Source organism: Fusarium solani, assembly GCF_023522795.1.
Source record: "Fusarium solani strain SB1 chromosome Unknown bctg00000004, whole genome shotgun sequence".
Taxonomy (NCBI): domain Eukaryota; kingdom Fungi; phylum Ascomycota; class Sordariomycetes; order Hypocreales; family Nectriaceae; genus Fusarium; species Fusarium solani.
In genome coordinates, this window is record NW_027072152.1 from 2,923,489 (window position 1) to 2,943,935 (window position 20,447).

Here is a 20,447-nt window from a genome sequence, read left to right on the forward strand (position 1 = left end):
GATCAACCTCCTCCGTCAGCTATGAATCCAGCTGCTGCCCATTCCCAATGAGGCCTTTCCTCTGGGTGTCCCGGGCTTCAAAAGTATACTCGACGAGCCATTTCTATAATTTACATGATTCCACCTCTCGAGTCAACAATAGTATCCGTCTTCCGCTCCCTTCAATGGCTTGATGCAATCCTGTGAGAAACCTTTTAACCGTTCCGCATCCTGTGTCCCTTCCCTTCCTCTGCTGATCCCTTGCAGAGCTATGCCGAACTTTTGCATTATTACTCCCCGTATCCATGTACTCGCAACATGTCTAATTCCTTCCAGGGTATTTCGTACACGCAGTCTCCTTCTCGGAGATGCAAATGCTTCAGCTATCCTTCCGTGACTGAGCACATTGTCAATATGTGTCATCGCCCGGGGGCTGTGTAAAAAGAAGAAGAAAAAGAGTCGGCAGGTATAATAGGTAGTCGGCTCGGCTCGGCTCGATATCGTGTCGTAGCTATGCCTGAAAGCAATGGTTTGCGGTTCGAACTGTAAACAACCGACTCAACAAAACGCCTAGCAAACAGCAGCCTCCCGCTGACGTCTTCCATTTCTCGTCGTACCGTCGTGTCGTTTCGTGGTGTGGTATGGTGTAGTGTGTGTGGTAGAAAGTTGGTGGGTGTATCGAGGCACAAAATCCTCCCAGTAGCCTCATTCTCCCTATACCCAGTCGGAGTGTATGAACCATTCCGCAGTCGGCTGCCCCTGTCCAACATAAAGTGCTGGTGGAGTTCCTCTCCTATCCAGGTTCAAATAAAATCCCAATGTTCCTCAAACATCCGTCATCTCAGTGTCGCTATCACCCGCGATGGACACGGGGAACAGTTCGGCTGGTCCCCAGTTTCCCTCGTATACCGTCGCCGGAGCGGCCCGATGTTCGCTAACCCACCGCAGTCCCTCAAGTTCGAGCACCTGGTGCACCGTAGGTCGCTCATCGGGCTCCTGTGCCGTCATCATCCGGACAATCGAATCGAGAGAGCTGGTGTGCATGGCATTAACCATGAATTCAGGGGGTTGCTGCAGTTCCGATCGCTTAAACGAGCCAAACAGGTTGCTAGGATCGTGCGTCTTTCCGCTGGTGAAATCATCGCTGTGAGTCGACTCGGTAGGGTTTCCTGTAGCGTCTCGTTGAACCTCGATAGACGGTGTCCAGGTGAGACTCGGCACCTCAGAAAGGTCACCCGACCGCAGGGCAATCCACGTGGGACCGTTGTCCGGGAGCACGACATTAGCTGCCGTTTCGAGGATGATGAGTCCAAGCGAGAAGACATCGGCAGCTTGACGTGCCTTGCCCTTGAGCATCTCTGGAGCCATGTACTCGCGATCACCCTCTACGTCGACACCCTCAGTGGATGTGCAAGCCTGGGCAAGTCCAAAGTCGCCAATCTTGAGAACGCCCTCGAATGTGATGAGAATGTTGGCCGGCTTCAAATCGTGGTGCATGAACCCCGCATCGTGAATCTCCTTCAGACCCTGTCCCTAGGTTAGCTGCATAGTTGCACGGCGTGTATCAGCGAAACTTACCAAGCAAAGGTCCTGCAGGATCTTGTAGATGCGGAAATCATCCAATCGGCCACCTTGCCCAACGTTGCCCAGAAACTTGTCAAGTGTGCCCTCCTCGCAGAATTCTGTCTGGATGTACAGGTGAAAGTTGTGCTCCCAGTCATCATAGTACTTGACCACATGCTCGGCATGAGACAGAGCCTGCAGGATACGTGCCTCCCGAACCTTAATCTCCCGCTCTCGAGGTCCATGGTAGGGGTGCTTGCTCTTCTTCACGGCATAGACCTGACCCTTTGCGGGGCTACGGTTTCGGGAGCATGGCGTCGTAGACAGACCCTCAAAGTTCATTTGTCGGGGATCCGCCTTAGTCACCCGGTAGACTGTGGAAAACTCGCCCTTGCCGATCTGTTCAACCTTGTCGAATCGGGAATTCAAGCTTGCATCAACATCAAGGTTGCTCGTGCGGGCGTTGACTGGTGTTACAAGAAGGCTAGTGGAGGATCGAAGGTCCCGGCCTGCTGTAGGTGTGACGGGAGGCGGCATGTCGGAGTAGCTCTCGCTGGTCTGAGAGATCGAAAGTCGGCTGGTATCGAGAGGGAGAAGGCTCTCCTGAGGAGTCTGTGGTGTACGGCGCCCATCAAGAGGGCTCGCTGGATCAAAGAGGTTTGTCTTAGCAAATGCTTCACGAGAAATCAATGGTTGAGACATGAGAGATGTGCTTAGAGAGGAAGGGGAGTGAAGCCCACGCTGGGCTCTTGAGCGGCTGAGTGAGGAATAAGGAGGTGAAGGCGAATGCCGACGCTTGAGGGTGACGAGCCGATCTGAAATTTCGGCCTTGCCATCCGCGGCATTCGGCTTCGTGAGGACCGACTTACAAGTTGCTTCTCGAGGTATTGTCGAACCGACAATGGGGGTGGGGGCGTGAAGAGTCCGGTTTGCACTCGGGCTTTGATTGGCACTGGGGGACTCGAACGACTTCTCGCTAACCTTGCTCAGGCTGGGAGTAAGATTGTTCTTTGTGGGAGTGGGAGGAGCATCACCCTCCATGGGGTTTGAAAAGTCGATGGTTTCACCAAAGAGCTTGTGCTCCTCACCATCCAAGCTAAGGATGCTGCTGCGGCGTGAGCTTCGGGAGGCATTACCACGCTGGAAGATGGCCAAGCCTTTTCCAGGGTTACCAAAGCTGTTGGGAGCTGGGGCGCCGATAGGGTTAAAAGGTGTAGAAGGAATGCCTCCAAAAGAATTACGGTTGTTACCCCTCTTCTTAAGGGCACTTCCTGCTGGTGGAGGAAAGGTGGCGAAGGGGTTCGAGTGCTTCTTGCATGGAGTGTCTGGCGGTGCCATCTTCTTGTCCGCCTCCTCTTCCGGGTTTCGGTTCACCTTGGAAATCAGACCTGTAGAGCTGAAAGCGCCAACCCACAGTTGCGACTTGTTGGGGGTCGCCATCGCCCTCGAAGGGTCACTGGGTCTTGTCGGTCGTGTCGCATTAAGAGGCAGAGAGCGAGAAAACAAGTGAGGTCTGGGGCGATCTGGCATTCGTGCAACCGGAGCATAGATGGGCGTCTCCTCCGTCAGGGAGTTGCCAGAAGAGGATGTTGTGAGAGTTTTGGAGAGGGGGTGAGGCTGGAAGGTCCTGTCACCAGTGAAAGTGGGCGGCTTGGAGGTAGGCGTTGTTGAAATGAAGGGGCTTTCTTGAGGCACGGCGGGAGGGACGAACTGGTCCAGAGAAAGTCGTGGTCGGCTCCGGCTTGGTGAGAATTCAGAGCTGATCTGAGCAAGCTGTCTCTCGCCTGATCGCCTACCCCAAGATCCACGCTCCCCATACCTTTGCTGAAGAGTTGATTTCCGTAGCGAAGACGACCTCTTAGGAACCGTCGTTGTTGGCGTAGGAGAAGGTAGTGGCTCGCGCGATGGGGCGCCGCCATTAGCGGAGAGTTCATATTCAGCAGCCGAGTCTTCATGGATATAAAAGCTCTGTGAAGACGTCGTGTTTGAACCGAAAATGTTCTGATCCTCGTTCTGGCCCAGTCCTGTGATTCCATGCAAGCTCCGTCGCTTAGCCACCGGGCTTCCTTGGCTGGGCTGGTCCAGATTCATGGTCGCATCGCTGCGCTTCAGCGGGCAGTTGTTTGAAACCATGAAGTTGTCGTTGTTAGTATCAAAGGATTTGAATGGAGATTGCGAAGAGCCCGAAACGTCGAGGTGCACGCTGTGGCGCTTCTCGGAGCTCTTGGGGCTTGTGGCTCCAAGCGCGTTGTTCTCCTGCCCCGATGATTCAATGACGGAGGGTGTGGGCACCATTGGTAGTGAGTTACCGCTGTCGGGTGCCGTGTTAAGCGCTCTCTTCAAGGGACTCTTTGGTGATGCACGCGCTCGCGTCAAGGGCCTTGAAGGAGACGTCTTTGCCGCCTTGGCAGATCGCAGTGATAGTCTGACACTCGGGCGGAAAGGAGTGAATATGGCCTGGTGCGCGACGGCGCCGTTAGCGTGAGGCGGTGCTGAGCGAGCGTGCGGTGACAGAGGATGTTGATGTTGCGGTGTTGAGCCGAGTCGGCGGCAGGGCGATTGAGGGGAAGTGTGGTGCGGGCTATCAGGGCTCTGCGTGTTGGAGCGCGACAGGAACTTTGAAGAGGGAGATCGTGAGATAGACCGTCGCAGCGTGCGCACGGCTGATGTGACGTCGATCTGGTGAGCGTGTGTTGGCGACGGGAGGGCGAGTGTGCCACCGCTGCTGTTGGAGAAGGACATTGTGTGCGTGGAATGCTAAGCGTTCGGGGGTATCGCGGGCAGCCAGCAGAAGAGGAATGCCCACGTAAGCAGTACTAAGGTTGTGTGCGCAATAGTCCTTCTTATTCTCTATAATTCGAGATAAAAGGCAGGTAATAATTCAGTAGGGGCGAAATCGAAAGTCGAGGCTCGGTAGTCGGCCGAAGATTGGTGAATGGCCAAGCAGAGCTGCGTGAACGTCGAATCGAAGAGGTGAGAGAAGTAGCTCGAGGCGATGCCCTACAAAATCGCGAAAAGCTGTGCCAGTCTCACTGGGATGCTAGAGGTCATATCATGACTCGGAAACCGGAGGCAGATCGAACACTAGGGCAGGCAGACAGTTTTGCAACGAGTGCAGGCAGCAGTCGGATCGTGAAGAAGTAATGTCGTCAAGCAGGCAGCCAAAAAAGGCGGACCGGGATATTATGAACAAGTTGTGATAGAGCAAAGGTGAGTGTTGACAAGAGGGGAAGGGGACGGAGGTTGGAACTACTCGGTAGTAGTAGGAGTGCTTGTTGTCCGAACTATTAGATAGTCTTGTCGCGCGTGGTCGTCCTCGCTCGGGGTGTGGACGGATTCAAGAAACGGGGAGAAGATAGTGTGGGCAGTTACACCATGGCGCTCGTCGGCATCGGCGTCCTGACACAAACCAAACACCCGTGAATGTGAGTCGTCTCTTGTCTTTGCGTGTGCGTCCTGGTTTGTCGGGTGCAAGAGAAAGAGAACCCCTCGTGTGGCTGCGTTGAAACCAAGAACCCTTTCTCAGGGCATAGCGTGGATCCTCCAACGGGGTCTGGTGACTCAGGACGTCAGGTCGAAAGGACAACGAGTGGTAGTGGCGAATCGGGCTGGTATGCACTTGGCTCGTCTGGTTTGGAAAAGTTGGGAAAAGACCCAGAGGGTGTGGGAGGAATTGAATTGGAAGGGCGAGAAGAGAAGATGATGGGATGGATGGACAAGACAACCTAGAAGAGAGATCCGGGACTCGAGCGACCTAGGATTAGGATTGCGCGTGTTAGGCGGGCGGGCGCACGCTGGCAGTTGATGGACTGGACAGGACGGTTGGGTCTCTTGGCCCGTTTAGTTTTAGAAGGGCACCCCCCGTAAAATGCAGTGGGGAGTCGCCAAAACCTACCTTACCTCCTGCCCAAGGCACGAGGGCCAGCCAGCCAGCAAGCGGGAGGGAGTAAAAGGGCAAGCGCGGGTGGGACGGCCAGGCAGGGGAGGCGCGGTGGGGAGAGGCCGGGACACGGGACAAGGAAGCCACTGACGGGGGAGCATCGAGCAAATTGGTGCGCGCTTGAGAGGCGAACAGGCAGGAAGCAGCAGGCTGGGGCAGGAGCGCGTCCACGAGAAGTGACGCATTTGTTTACAATGTTTCCTCAAAGGGAAAAGCGCGACACGAAAGACGCGTCTCTTCAGACAAGGGGGGTGGCAGGAGGTGGGGCCCAACGCACCTTCCCAGGACTCCCCTTGTCAGGCCACGGCGCCGGGGCTGGTCCCCCGTAGGCCGTAGCCCGCCGTGGTCCGTCCACCTCCAAGGCTTTAGCTCTGATCCATCCGAGCCATCATCGGGACCATCACATTCCCCTCCGTCTAAGACGAGGTTTTTGGCTTCCCGCGGTGTCTTTGTCGTACATAGTCTACGTACGTAGTAGTTCTGGCAACGACGGACCGGCTCAAAGAGGACGACGATCCTGGATCTTCAGGGAGAGCACGTTTTCTATGACGGGAGTGAGCCGCGGATACGCCAAGCTCCCGCAGGTGAGTTTTGATAGTTCCTGAAGCCGAAACTTACCAGTCTGCAACATAGGAGAGAGTGACGGGGCATCCATATCTCAGGGAGACGACCTCCACTCTGCGGCCTATCGTCCAGGCTATCGCTCGCTTCGTGTTGCCCTTTCTCAGGGCAGATTCGGGGCTCCTATTCTCCCATAACCCACTCGGCCCCGTCGATACAACTGACAACGGCAACAACAAATTGACTGACACTCTCTGATGAGACAGACTGACATGTCCCAGCGCCAGCGCGCCAGTGCTCGAAAGCCCCTGTCGTTGATGCTCCACTGGGCGCATCTCAGCGCCAGTGCCCAGGGGTCCTCCCGTCCTGAGGTGGCCCTGATTGTCGTCTCTCACAGGTCCCAAACCCAAAGACCAGCCCCCCAAGCCAGCCAAGCCAGCCCTCTGACCTCTCTCAGGTCTAGGGGCTCTTGCCAGGGGGTTCCCAGAAGTCTGGCAGTCAACGGGGGTTTCCACGTCGCCTCGCGCCCGTTGTAGATCATCCATGGCATGGCATGGAATTGGGACGAGATGGGATGGGATCGTGGTGAGATGGCACGAGGTGATCTCGAGGTATCCCATCTATAGACCGAAGCTGCGCGCTCAGCGCTTCTGCTGGTCGCTCGCGTGGTCGCAGACCTTCAACGCTCAACGGATGGACAAGATCGTACTGCTTAGGCGCTGTAAGGCCGCAGAAGGTCGCAAGCAAGATACGATGGGGCCGTGTTGCGGCATCTTGATGCCCACCGGTTCGCTGGCTCCCGTCCTTCAGACCATTCAGCGTCATGATCGCCGCCGTCAGTCTTTGGTGAGCATGCCTCATCCCGGGACCTGTCAAGCCTTGCCTCGTACTTGGAGCCCGAATACGTCGAGCTTACACGTACGGGTAGGTACACCAGAATCGATGTCAACGAGCTACTGGGCAGGTAGCATGTAATAAGCCTTGGCCAGCGACGTCTTCGTGCCAGTTGCTGGAGCTTGTCTTGTCTTGCATGCTCTGGCAGCATCACGACCTATCTTGTGGTTGAGCAGCCGCCCCGTGGCCCTCGTCTTCTGGCCGGCCGGTCCACTGGCCGCCACCATCCAGCCAGCTCATCGGGCACGCACCAGCACACAGCACACCAGCTCAGCACATCCATCCCATGCGCATCGACCCCCATGGCATCAGCCATGCCATCCTTCCATCCCGATGCACCGGGCCTCCATGACGCGCAGCAAATCTCCTCGATCAAAACAAACAAACCCATCATCCCTCATGCCCCGTTCCCCATCCCATCCCCTATTACACTGCACACTCCCCACTGTGAGCTGGACTAGCTGACGGTGGTAATTTGATCTTTAATTATGCTCTTTATGCCGGCCAGCCCATGTCATTTCGCTTCTTGTGGGAGACTCCGGGGTTGGCCCCGCCGGATCCGAGAAGGAGACGTTGTGAGTCGTCGGACAAGCCATCCTTTATCCCCTGCCTGCAAGCCCCAAGAGAGGGACCACCCGATGGCTCATATCAAAGTTATCGCAGCCCAGGCTTCGAGATTTGGAAGCTCTCCGATCCCGCCAGGCCACCAATGAGGGCTCCCTCTCGGCATATGTCTGCTTCTGCTGCTTTTCTTGGAGCTGCTCCGTGCTTCTTCAACGACGTCGATGGCCATACGTACCATGCCATGCCATGCCGTGCCGACTTACACGGACCGAGCCAGACGCACGACATGACCACCATGGTCGCCTTTGAATCCGCTTGCAACCTTTTTCTCCGGACGAACGCACAGCACGACCTAGCCTCGCCCCGCGCTCGCATAACTTGCACTAGACAAGCTATGAACAGGGGCTGGATTGGCTGTGCACAAAGGGGGCTCGCGAACTTGTTGACCGCCTGACTGGTTGCATATTTTATGGGACGTCCGCTGCAGCTAGTAGGCCGTTGAAGCACACCGCACAACTCTTGCGGCTCTGTGAAATGAACCCCTACTGCATTCATATTGCAAGGGGCCGTCTAGGCGGCCTCGAGCAGAAGCGGTCTGCATCACCGAGACCAGTTTTTACTTCTCCTGAACCCCTATTCATGTCGAGTTCCTGGAACAACGAGCGTTGTCCTGGAGTTACACGATGCAAGCTGCGGACGGTGCTCGGATGCCGATATTATAGACGCATCTCGGGTTGGATACGAAACCACAACTACCGTCGACGGATGCCTCCACAGTGTACAAATTGGCTCTCCTGTGCTGTGCCGTCCGGTTTAATTAAGCGCCATCATGCGGCCACCAAGTTTGGCCTGCATAAGATTATCCAAATCTGGTGTGCCATCAGGTGCGCCGTCCTCCGAAAGGGCAAAAGAAAAAGGCCATGACGCAAAATGGTTTGATGCTCGTCCGACCCCAGATGCGACCAAGTGGACTCTTGAGGGCTTGATTACCCTACACTATCCAGAGACAAGCTGTGCTGGGCTGTCATGGGCAGCAAGAAACCTGCTGGCCTCAATACCTGGCCACGCTGGCAATGCAAACGCACTTGGACGGATCGTGCCTATGCACGCGGCCGCCATGGGAAAGGGAGCATAAGCGCTTGAAAGGGGCTTGCTGTCATGGCCATTGATGATGCTTGATTGGACAATGGATGCCAGGGTTGACCTCATATTCGCAAGGGAGACAGAGGAGGGGTAAAACCTGGACATCAACTCCAAAGTCCCTCGTCTCCTTCATAGGCGAGTCTCATCTACGCTTCCTCGTCAGGGAGAATCGAGATGAGCAATATTCGAGGGGTCAATTCCAGCAGGAGATCGGCGGTGAGCCTCTTCGCTCATAGCAGTGGCATTGAAATATTCGTCTGTTGATCTTATAAAATGCCATCATCCAACCTGTCTCGCTACGCAAAAGCCACATGCTCGGCAAACCGGATTACTTCCTCCAAGGTTCCCCGCACAGAGACGCAACAGGGGAGAGGTGAGGTGATGTGATGTGGTCGAGATACCGGCGATCTAATAGAGCTCCATCTTCTCGAGATGGATGAGACCGTTTGGTGGCTAGATCTGAATCAGCCTCGGAAAATCGCCAGTAGGACGGTATCAATCTCGTCTAGAGATCTGGCGTGGTAGGGGTTCAGATACTCACTGGTATGAACTGTCTCAGCTTTACGCCCGCCTCCCTAAACACACGGGCAGTCTCGTTGTCCATGCTATACCCATGGGCGTAGACGACCTCGCTGATGCCCACCTGGCATATCTTGATGCTGCACGTAAGGCAGGGACACGTGTCGCAGTACAAGACAGACCCCTCCCGGATCCTCTCCCGTCCCGCTTCGAGGAGGGCGTTCTCTTCGGCGTGGATGCACAAGCAGGTCGATAGTCCCACGCCCGAGCTGCTGCCCTCATTGCACCGGGGACAGCCTCCCTCAGCGCAGTTGAGCAGTCCCCTTGGAGTCCCATTATAGCCCGTGCTGATGACCCTGCGCTCCTTGCCCACAAGCACGCACCCGACCCTGCGCTTCATGCAGTTGGAGCGCTGAGCTGCCAGGGATGCCAACTCCATAAAGTAGGTATCCCAGCATGGTCGCAGGCGATCAGGGTTTGGGATATCCAGCTTGCCTAGGGTGGCATATAGGTGCGCGAGGGATGAGGATGTGTTGAGCAACCTCACGACGGCCCGAGAGATGAGCGGCGATAGTCCTGTCTTGGGATCGTACAAGTGGGTATCACTCTTCGCCACGAAGTCTTCCAGACTCATGTCCGGTCCCTCCACGTTCCTCTGCTTGGCCCGCTGCTGGAAGCGGCGCCAGCGGACCGTCAACGGGGCGTCAACGGAGAGGAGCAGGAAGAAGGGCCGGCGCACAAAGACGTCGAGAACCGTCTCGGTAGGGATGTCGGTGATGACGAAGCGGCTCCGCCAGCGCCTGGTGACAAAGTCGAGAAGCTCCTCAGGCGTGGAGAAGGTGTGCTGAGGACCAGCTCTGAGGGTCAGCGTGGTCTCAGAGGAAGAGCTGGTGCCATTCTTGGTGGTGAGCGCGGTCGAGGTCAGAGCGCCTTTGAATGCCTCGGGAACTGATGACTGGGACGGCGACTCCGGCCTGTGGTCCTCGGAGGGGGCCGAGTTGCCGTCCGGGAATGAATTGAAAGATTCAGTCGACGGTGATGATGGCTGCAGGTAGAGGTGTTTGAAGCCATGATGCTCGACCAGATACTGAGCCACCGTCTTTTTGCCGGAGCAGATACCTGAGATGAGGTGAGTTTTGAGACGGCCATACTATGGGTTAGAGTTTACGTACTACCGCAGACTCCAATGAGCATCTTGTAGGGTGCTCAGCGTATGAGATTGAGATGAAAGAAACTTGGGATGAGCCTTGGTCGAGATATCTCGACTAGATTGAATTTTACCAAGTTGGTCTGCCCGACGCGACTGGCGTCTCTAAGCGCGTAGCTGTCATGGCACGTGTGGGGTGCGCCGTTTGCGGTCACTTCTAGAAGGCCGGCAGAACAAAGGGTCTGTCAGGAAGCGGCCAAAGGGTTTGCTTGAATGTCTCTCCATGCACTGGCCGCGACCTTGACGATCTCTATTTTGAGAAACCCATAGTGAGATCTGGATATTACTCTATCGACGGGGTTCATAGCGCACATTCCGGGAGGTGTGTGGGTTCATCTCGTTGCTCTGGGTGCAGCAGCACCTCCCTTAAAGATGGCGTCGAGGGAGAAAGGGTCACATTCTTCTCCTGGGTTTGTGGAAATGGGTATAACGGGAGGGTAAGGGGTTGATTGAATTACTTTTATTGAAAGGAAAGTCATCCCTCTTGTTTCCCTGAGCGACCATAGATTGCGAATATTTGTTTACGGGTTTCTGTGTTTGGGATGTTGAATGCGATGCCGGTTTCGAGTGTTGAGAGCCAATCCTCTGCTGCATTTTTGACTGACCTGTGACGGCTGCTACCCTACACCCGGGCGTTAAACAGGGCTGACTTTTTGGCTTCTTGGCTGCCTGATGGGTGGGCGATAAGGCCGGGTTGAGCGGCCGATAAGCTGTACCCCGCCGCGGGGCCGCCTGGTGCCCTGGTTGCTTATGCTTGATGGAAGCTACTCGTCATTGTCTTGTGACGACAGGACCTGAGTTGAGTGACCATCTGAGTTCACATCCGCATCAAGTGACAGCCTCGCCGTGTCAGCCGTCCATACTTGCGTGCCTAATTTAGCTTCTGCATTATATACTCATCCTCTCCCTTTCATTGTCAACCGCTGCCTGCGCAACATCCTTGGAACCTTTGAACCTCCATACGTCTACCAACGCTCAGCAGCAGGCGACAAGCCCGTCAAAACCGTCAACATGGCTGCGAAGCCTCTGCAGTTTGCGACTTTTACGTCCGAGATAGAGCTGCCGTTCTACTCGGCGCTCTTCGGCTCAAAGCTCGACCATGACAAGCTCGACGACTCGGCGCGTAGCGTCTTGGGACTCTACGAGCCGCGACTGGAAGAACCCGAGTCTAGCTGTCGCATGCAGATCCTAGGAAATGCTCTCACGAGCAGCAGGTAGGCTCCTTATTTGATTTTGCGCAACCCTCTCTGACCATCGCAGAACTAATGCGCCCAGTCCACCTCTTGGGACAATGAGGGCCGAGGGTATTATTAGGAACGTCAACACGCTCGAGGATTTCAAGAACATGGACAAGTCTGCCATGATTAAGACTGCTGGTCGACAGGTACTTGGAAACAATCGAGTGTGCGCCTGCGGGCCTTGCTGACAATCCTAGGTCTGGGACGCGATCAAAGATGGTAGCATCTACTCTGTTCCGTCACTCCTCTCGTCATTTGTCATCCTCTCCTACGCCGACCTCAAAAAGTACAAGTTTACATATTGGTTCGCTTTCCCAGCCCTTCACTCCGATCCTTCCTGGAAACGATCCGGTCCGGCCGAGCACCTCAACGCCGAGGAGAGCACAGCTCTCGTGGATAGAGTTGGGACATGGAGGTACAGCGTGGATGCTCGCGAGCATGGGTTCTTCTTGGCCAAGAAGGTGCATGGAGCACACCAGCAGACTGAGGATGCCGAAGCCTCTCACAACCTTCCTTACAAGTGGGAAGTTGGCTCACTTCGAGATTTTGAGGACGGTTTCTTCAATCAGGTCCCCGAGGAGGACCAATATGTCGCCTTTGTCGACCCTTCAACATACCCCGAGGGACCTGGGTGGCCTCTGCGGAATTATCTAATTCTCATTCGACAGAGGTTTCGTTTGACAAAGGTCAAGGTCCTCTGCTACCGAGATACTTGGGCTAGGAGGCACGAGGCGCGAAGTGTGATCCTTCCGATTGAGATGGACCCTGTTGAGAACTTGGAGATTGCCGAAATGCCCAAAGTCACTGGCTGGGAGAGGTCACGAAACGGGAAGCTCCAGGCTCAGCAGGTCAGCTTGAGCGAATACATGGATCCCGCTCGGTTGGCCGACAGCTCGGTTGATCTGAACTTGAAGCTCATGAAATGGAGGATTGCGCCAAATCTGGACCTGGAAAAGATCAAGAATACAAAGTGCCTCCTCCTCGGCGCTGGAACTCTGGGGAGCTACGTCTCAAGAAATCTCATGGGCTGGGGCGTCCGGAAGATCACTTTTGTGGATTATGGAAGAGTCTCGTTTTCGAATCCTGTGCGACAGCCGCTCTTCGAGTTTACGGATTGCCTTGAGGGCGGAAAGCCAAAGGCGCCCCGGGCAGCCGAGGTGCTCAAACAGATCTACCCCGGTGTCGACAGTGAGGGACATGCTTTGTCAGTTCCTATGCTTGGACATCCCTTTACAGACGAGGCGAAGACGCGAGGAGACTATGAGAAACTGGAAAAGCTCATCGATGAGCATGATGCTATTTTCCTCCTCATGGATTCGAGAGAGTCTCGATGGCTGCCAACTGTCATGGGAAAGGCTGCGGGCAAGATTGTTATGAACGCAGCTCTGGGCTTTGACTCGTATGTCGTTATGCGACATGGAAGCGAGACCAAGGTTGAAGGCCAGACGCCACTTGGTTGCTATTTCTGCAATGATGTTGTTGCCCCAGCAGATGTAAGTCTTCTTATTCCCTAACAGGTTCACATCTAACACTTCTCCAGTCACAGAAGGATCAGACTCTTGATCAGCAGTGTACTGTCACTAGGCCAGGCGTTGCAGCTATCGCTTCTGCTCTTCTTGTAGAGCTGTTGACAAGCTTGCTGCAGCATCCTCTGGGCAAAGATGCGCCAGCTCCGCAGCCAACACCAGGAGTGGTCCCTGAAAGAGACCCCCCTGACCATGCCCTGGGCTTGGTGCCGCATCAGGTCCGAGGGTATGTGTCGACGTTCCAGAATATCGTCATCCGGGGCCAGTCATATGACTGCTGCAGCGCATGTAGTCCCAAGATCCTTGATGCTTTCCGCAAGGATGGCTGGGGATTTGTCAAGAAGGCGCTTCAAGAGAAGGACTATGTTGCAGAGCTTTCAGGCCTGGCTGAGGTTCAGCGGAGAGCAGAGGAAATGGCGGCCCAGGTTGATTGGGAGGAAGATGATGACCTCGTAGAAGAAGAAGGAGAGGGAGAGTTGCTTTAGCCGTTTACAGGGGTAGGTGTCAGTTGCATGTATGGACTGTCTTAGACTTGGATTGCCTGGAAGGGCTTATGGGAGTTAGACTGGCGTTACTTGGAATTGCTTGTTATGTCATGTTGTATATCGGTATCATGGAATACTATGGAAACCAGCTCTTGCGATGTATGGATAGGTTCCTGGAAATGGTGTTGATGTCTTGATACAGTTTGCTAGTGTTGCGATTACCGCATGGTAGGAAACGAAGGCAACGTGGGAGTGATTCCTTCGTGGAGTTGGTTGATTCTATAACAGAACGTGCTTTAGAGTTCACTTCTCTTTTGTCAAGGGCCTTGCAGTTAGCGGGAAGACGACCGACGTGTTTATCACGTGGTGATCATCTTTGACGATTGTTAATCTGGAGACTTCGATCCTTCTCGCCTGCTTGTAACGCACACTGGGAAAAGTTTGAAGAGTTGCAAAGGAGGAGGAGGCCCCTGAAGTGTCACAAGCGTAGGTTTGCGTGTGAGATGGGCTCTGAAGAGTTGCATATGGCAGACAGGACTAGTAAGTAGTTACCGCAGCGTTTGACTGCTAACGCGAAATTCAACGACATTGCCATAGCCTAATAACTGACAATTGCGAGCAAGTTTGCGATCTGATATCTAGATAGCTAGACAATGTCTGCCCTCATTCTGTCTACCTTTCAAGCCTGGGCTTATACTATAGTGCAGGTAGGGATACCACTCATTCTGCCGATGGACTTGATGAGTACATCTTATGGAATTGCCCGAAGTTGTAAAACTCGCGCATGTTTGGACAAGGGGAAAGGAATGTTAAGCATCTAAATCTAGGTAATTCCCAAGTCTACCGCCTGTGATGCTCAAGTCGAGTGTCCCCGCTGTGTTGTAATCACCGATGTGTTATTAGGTATGTTGTGTTACCGCAGCCGCCATTTATGGTGTCATATCGTTCCAACAAAGTCTTCTTTCTGCATCATGGATTTGTTGAATTTTAGTAATTGCTGGTTCTTGGCAATAAGTTAGTGCGAGGGCGAAGATTATGCCTCTTATCCCTTGCGATGAGAAAGGTTGTTAACTCAGAAGAAGCTTTCTTGAGGCTATCACGACCTTATTTCCCCTCTTTTATGGCTATCACGGCGTTGTTTATTACAGTTATATGCGTCATTGAAGCTTAGGTATAAGGTTTAGTTGTGTTATGGTTGTGATACTCCTCCAGTTCGTCTTGATCACGGGAAATTACCGATCTAACTTCACTGCAATTTTAACCTGCACTCAGAGGCTGCACAGACAGTACAGACAGGAGGGCAGCCCTGGCAGCATCTGTCACCCGTCTCTTCTCCTTCTCCAAATAGGCCTCGGGTTCTAAAATTAAGTTTGCCACCCCCTGTGTATCAGACCCTTGGCGATGCAAACCCTGAACACTCAAAGATCCCACACAACCCTGCAATTAACGGCTCCTCCGCTAACACCAGCTGGAAATTACCACCTCTCAAATCGGAGCAGAGATACGGCCTCCGAGTCTATTCTGTGGGACTAGTTTTTTATTGGAAAAATTTCTGGTTGCAGCTCGGAGATGCGCCCGGAATCAGAAACTCTGCTAGCCTTGGTGGAGAGGGTCAACACCATGGGATGGGATGAAAGTGTCAGTGCTTCCTCGTATGAAGCGATGGTGCCGGATATCTGGCGCTATACCGACCCCGGTTGTTTTAATGGCCTGTCTCTGTGACATGTTGGGTCGGGGCTTTGGGATTGTCTATAACATGACTTCATGCCCCCGCCGGTCCCTGGGGTTTCGGCTCTGGGGCCGAGTCTTTTTCAAGATCGTGAAGTGAACGCGACGATTCATTGCAAACTCCAGATTTCAGTCGCGTGTTTACGTACTCATCATGGCTAACACCCGTAACGGCCTGCTCCTCGCTCTCGCTGCGACGGGTCTTCTCTCCTCGGCGAGCGCTTTTGACCCCGCCAAAGATCGATGGCTTTGCAAGCAAGACGATGCCATTTGTGTTACCTCGTTCGTGTGGTGCTCTACCAACAAGGAGGACTCGGCAAAGGGCTGCTCATACCCCAACAACACCTGGCCGTACTATAACCGCGATGAGGGCGATAACCCGGCCATGGTTCTCTGGGATAAGGAGTACACCATTAGCTGGCATGGAACCGACGACGACTACTCTACTCTCATTGAGTGGCATTTCGTGAGGGATCCTGAGACGCCCAGCAACTCGAGTAGCTTGACTTGGAAGAAGGGTGGGTTTTTCTAGAGTTATCTTGAACGCGTACACTGACGCCAATAAACAGAGCTCAAGAACAAAGAGACGTCCTACACGTTCAAGTTCAAGGACCTTGCTGCCGATTTTCCCAACAAGGACCACGACGACATCGACGCCGAGCAGGTCAAGGCTGCTGCCAGCAACCTCAAGAACCTTTGGGCTGTCTCACAGCCTGATCGACCCTATGAGGGCGAGGGACGCGTCCACGGCAACCCGTGGATGGACAAGTCGTCAAAGTTTATCGTCATGGACGACGACGTGCTGCCGTACCTTGAGACACAGAGTGAGAAGGCCAGAGAAGAGGAGAGGCGCAAGTGGGAGAAGGGAGTCGCTATTGGAGTCGGCGTCGGCGTACCTATCCTGATGGCGGCCGCTTTCATGGTCGGCAAGATGTTTGGTGGCAAGAGGGAGGAGAAGAGGTCGGGATACAAGTCCGTGGGCGCGTATCACTCTGGGTATAATGAGCCCAACCTGGGTGGTCACTAATTGACACCAAGGTGATGGTTGAGACGAATTTAATATGTACGATACACTTGATAGAAATTTCATTGTTTGATACCCCTCCAAGAAGTTCATGCACGAAGATGGTTCATGTTGATTGCAATGTGACAGATGCAAGTTCTTGCATGGGCATGAGAAGGGGTCCCTTGATGATAGCATATTAATTAAATAGTAGCTGCATTTGAAGACACAGGTTCTCACAACGAAAAAGATACTCATAGTTGGTTGACATATGGAATTATATTTCTAGAAATTTATCATAGTCGTAGCTCTGATGCTGTGTGCATCTTCCAGCTTCCAATGCACCTCAAACGCCTTTCAATGCTATGTACAAAAGTGACTGTGCATTGTCACAAATGGTCCCGGTATCCAACAATGTAGCCAAAGTGTATGGTCTATCGAGGAACGGTCCCGTCGAGTCTCGCTCGCTTTCGAAGTTGATCCAAAGAATCGATCATGTGCCAATTGGCTGCTTAGAGTCGGCCATCGAAGGCAGCCTCGGCGGCGAGGGGCCAGCCAAGAATGACGGCGAAGCCAGGGAAGAAGCTGAAGAAACACCGGTTAGTATATTGTGTATATGCGAGGATGCAATTGGCAACTTACAAGAGAGCCTGGCTGCCAACTCGCTTGAACATCTTGGCGTAGTCGGGCTTGGCGGGCTGTTGGCTGATGGGCAGGCGCTCAAAGGGGTGAGACTCCATGGATCGGCCAACGGTTCGCATGGCGCTGAGGAGAGAGAACTGGCGGCGCTGAACAGCGCGGGCGGCAGATCGGACAACGATGGGAGACATGTTGATTAAGTGGTGTTGTAAGTTGTTTGTTGTTGAGTTGAGAGATTTAGAGATGAATCGAATTTAAACCCGAGACTCGCAGAAGACGAATTGGATTGAGTGGTGAGTTTTGTTGTTTTAAAGGCGGGAGTGGAGAGGTGATTGGAGAGTTGAGATTGCTCTATTGATGCTGTTGATGGTGGTGAGAAAAGATGGACTTGGAGAAGGCAGATGGCTTCGATTCTTATACAGACGTGGCATGCCGATCTTGCTGGCAGGGATAGCAATTTTTGTTCCCGACAATCGTTCAAACGGCGAGCTCCCAGCACCCGCTGAGCCGGATACATCCATTGTGGTCAGATTTCATCTTGTCTCGAGGCCATCATGCCACCAGCCATTGTACTGACACCGGGGTGCTCGAGGGTGTAAGACCAGCTGACCAATAACAGCCGCCAGAGAGCCATCAGTCAGCACCCCAGGCCGGAGGTGCATGGCACGATTTCGAGGGCGAGGACAGTCGTTGTGGTGCCATCTCGCTCCGGTCGGCGGGGACCGGCGAGTCTCATGATTGGCCAGACGTCCGGACCTGGTAACCGTCCTGTTTCTCCCGGGAACATCTGGCCATGGCCTCATCGACTCATGGCAGCTGAGCAAGGGGACCTAGTGAGCCTCCGGGGAAGAGCGAGCTATCTGCGTGAGGCTCGGCATTCACACAGAGAAGAAAAAATGCCATGATCAGATGCTCAGCTCAGCTCAGCCAGTCATGATGCTCTCCTCGGTACCCCAAACACCCTCTGCCCTACCTCTTTCAGCCATGTTCTAGCCCGGCCGGTCGGGTTCCTGGCATGTTTTGTCCTTGCTCGTTCCAGGTTGTATGACTGGATGGTTTCCAGATTGACAGCCCAGATTGCATGAGATCCTAGATGGCGATGCGATCACACTGCCGTGGCCCTCGCCGATGCCGATGTCAATGGCGTACGGTTCCACGATGCTACCACTTTCCTGTCATGCTAGCCCGTGCCGTCCCGGACCAGTGGTGTGGTCAGGTCCTTCCCGGAGAATTTTATCATGATGGTGGTGATAGAGTCGTCCAGCGATGGCACGGATGAGTGCGGGCTTCGGAGCCGACCACTCGGACGAGCCACTGGTGAAACGGGTTACACGATTTTCATCATGTGACTTGAAACGTGATGTCGCGCCAGCCCGCCAAGCCACACCTGGCAACTCCAGAGCCAAGCTACCTTGTTGGTGATTTGCCCGAGGGAATTGGAGATCGCGACGAGCCCGAGCCGCTCGTTTACACCACCACAAGCCCAATGCCCCTGATCGACCCAGTCACAATGTCGACGACTCTGATCAAGGGCGCTCCCGCCCAGCCGGCTGCACCCAAGGCTGTCGTGCCTGCGATTCCGCTGCTCAACACTCCCCTCGCCCTGCCTGTCTCCGTCGTCCACCAGCTGGTGCTTGCTGGCCTGTTTGTCTGGCGCTTCGAAGCCCTCGTGGCCGATCCTGTGTCGACACTCCAGATTGGACTGCCTGTGGTCGCTGTCATTCAGACACTCTATGTGACCTTGTGTCTTCCCGCCGCGGGATCTTCGGGCGCAAAGGGTTCTAAGAAGCTGCGCCCAGGCGAGAAGAAGAAGTCGGATACGCGGGAGCCAAAGGCATTTGCTGTAAGTGTTGGAAGCATGCTAAACCTGGACATCTCGAAGCTAATGTATATTACCTAGACCGCTGTCATCTCTCTGGTCCTCGCCCTCATCCTGACGCCCGTTCTTCACATCCTCTTCGTCCTCTTCGGCGCCCCATTCCTCACCCACGCCTCCCACACGTTCCTCTGCGCCGCGCACATCGCCGTCCTCGCCATCTACCCCATCTTCTACGTCCGCGGCTCCGACCCCGTTCCCCTCCAGGCCGTCGTCAGCGTCTCGGCCCCCTTCGACCAGACCTTTGGCGGCTTCGTGGGCACCGTGGTCGGCGCGTGGCTCGGAGCCGTGCCGATCCCCCTCGACTGGGATCGCGAGTGGCAGAAGTGGCCCGTCACCATTGTTGCTGGTGCTTATATTGGATACTTCGTGGGCTCTAAGCTTCTTGGAAATGTCTTTTACGGCAAGCGATGGGCTGTTTCTGAGATCAAGGAGGAATAGGTCAAGGCTCGGGTGTAAAATAAGATGTAAAGCATCTTTGTCATAAAAGCTGTATATCTAATCTGTACAGTAGCAGTGGTGTCTCGCTAATGTCTGAGCACCCAGTTGCAATAAATTTCTCGCATGTTGCATCCACTTCATACCATTCGTCTGCAACGGCTAGTTGCGTGTAAGGCCCTTGGTGTTGTACACTACCTACCGAGGTAAGAAGGTAGCTTGAGGTCACTTGAAGAAACGACGAACGAACTCGGCGTGCTACTTATCCATACGCGTCTATATCGACGGTCCATGGACTGGCTTTGAAACCTTGTGTATGTTGATTATGCTTCCTTTCTCATGGTATAATGGCTGGCGGAGTGGCAAAGGCCGCCTTTTTTTTTAACCATGATGACGCCGTTGAACTCCAATTGTATAACATCGCAGCCTCTATGCTTTGAAGTATGGACTCAGAGTATAGCATATCGACTGCAGTTGAAGGTATCATAGTAGATAGATACGTCAGGAGTAGGGTTAGCACCAGATCATGATGGTGCCTTAGATCTGGACTACTCGAGTATAAGATGCTCCAGTCACGTCATTCAAGCATCAATCGCACCCTGGGGATGTTCCCAGAATGAGAAGTAACATATTCATGGCCCTGTCCGATCAGTCATCCAGTCTTGTAGTTCTACGGCATGTGAGCAATGTAGTTGATCTTGTCCTGTAGGGTGAGCCATGTAGCGGCATCGCCATACAATGACGTACCTTGTGCATTTGCACTTATAGCCTAATTGTTTATTTGATCCACCAGTTCGCCAAAGCAGGACAAAGGTCGATCCTTTTAAGGTTGAGGACTGGATTAGGCGACATGGGGCGCATGAAGCGATGTGAGCTATTGGACAGGTTGTATGGCGCAGACTTGTATATAATCTCTCTCAACGTTGAACAACATCCATAGTTTCACTCTTTATCTGCCGGGAGCCAACAGTTCTAGTCTTAAGGGGTAGTCTCGAGGAAAGACAACATGTTACACATGGCGTTTACCATCGGTAGCCGAGCTCTGGGCTTCACTCTACCTACCAGCCTACCGAGGTAGACCATGAAAGCCGGCCAGACCTTGCGAGGATTGTCAACGACGTGCCAAGGGGAGGCAAATTAATGC

The 20,447-nt window shown here is 53.9% G+C and overlaps 6 protein-coding genes across 6 annotated transcripts; 3 read left to right on the forward strand and 3 right to left on the reverse strand.

Moving 5' to 3' along the window:
• Positions 1–804: 804 nt before the first annotated feature.
• On the reverse strand, positions 805–4,284 carry MRS44_007972 (uncharacterized protein; the record flags this gene model as incomplete). Its single annotated transcript, XM_065620721.1, has 2 exons — positions 805–1,506; positions 1,558–4,284. 2 exons carry the CDS (start codon positions 4,282–4,284, stop codon positions 805–807), a joined length of 3,429 nt encoding a protein of 1,142 aa, XP_065476793.1.
• A 4,889-nt stretch (positions 4,285–9,173) lies between these two features.
• On the reverse strand, positions 9,174–10,357 carry MRS44_007973 (uncharacterized protein; the record flags this gene model as incomplete). Its single annotated transcript, XM_046278488.2, has 2 exons — positions 9,174–10,282; positions 10,336–10,357. The coding sequence occupies 2 exons, from the start codon at positions 10,355–10,357 to the stop codon at positions 9,174–9,176; spliced, it is 1,131 nt and encodes a 376-aa protein (XP_046134007.2).
• A 1,024-nt stretch (positions 10,358–11,381) lies between these two features.
• On the forward strand, positions 11,382–13,619 carry MRS44_007974 (uncharacterized protein; the record flags this gene model as incomplete). Its single annotated transcript, XM_065620722.1, has 5 exons — positions 11,382–11,584; positions 11,631–11,754; positions 11,806–13,101; positions 13,149–13,360; positions 13,427–13,619. 5 exons carry the CDS (start codon positions 11,382–11,384, stop codon positions 13,617–13,619), a joined length of 2,028 nt encoding a protein of 675 aa, XP_065476794.1.
• A 1,882-nt stretch (positions 13,620–15,501) lies between these two features.
• On the forward strand, positions 15,502–16,374 carry MRS44_007975 (uncharacterized protein; the record flags this gene model as incomplete). The annotated part of the gene is made up of 2 exons (XM_046284028.2): positions 15,502–15,865; positions 15,917–16,374. 2 exons carry the CDS (start codon positions 15,502–15,504, stop codon positions 16,372–16,374), a joined length of 822 nt encoding a protein of 273 aa, XP_046134005.1.
• Positions 16,375–16,862: 488 nt separating this feature from the next.
• On the reverse strand, positions 16,863–17,180 carry MRS44_007976 (uncharacterized protein; the record flags this gene model as incomplete). The annotated part of the gene is made up of 2 exons (XM_046284027.2): positions 16,863–16,935; positions 16,993–17,180. 2 exons carry the CDS (start codon positions 17,178–17,180, stop codon positions 16,863–16,865), a joined length of 261 nt encoding a protein of 86 aa, XP_046134004.1.
• Positions 17,181–18,349: 1,169 nt separating this feature from the next.
• On the forward strand, positions 18,350–19,306 carry MRS44_007977 (uncharacterized protein; the record flags this gene model as incomplete). Its single annotated transcript, XM_046269160.2, has 2 exons — positions 18,350–18,832; positions 18,890–19,306. 2 exons carry the CDS (start codon positions 18,350–18,352, stop codon positions 19,304–19,306), a joined length of 900 nt encoding a protein of 299 aa, XP_046134003.2.
• Positions 19,307–20,447: the final 1,141 nt, after the last annotated feature.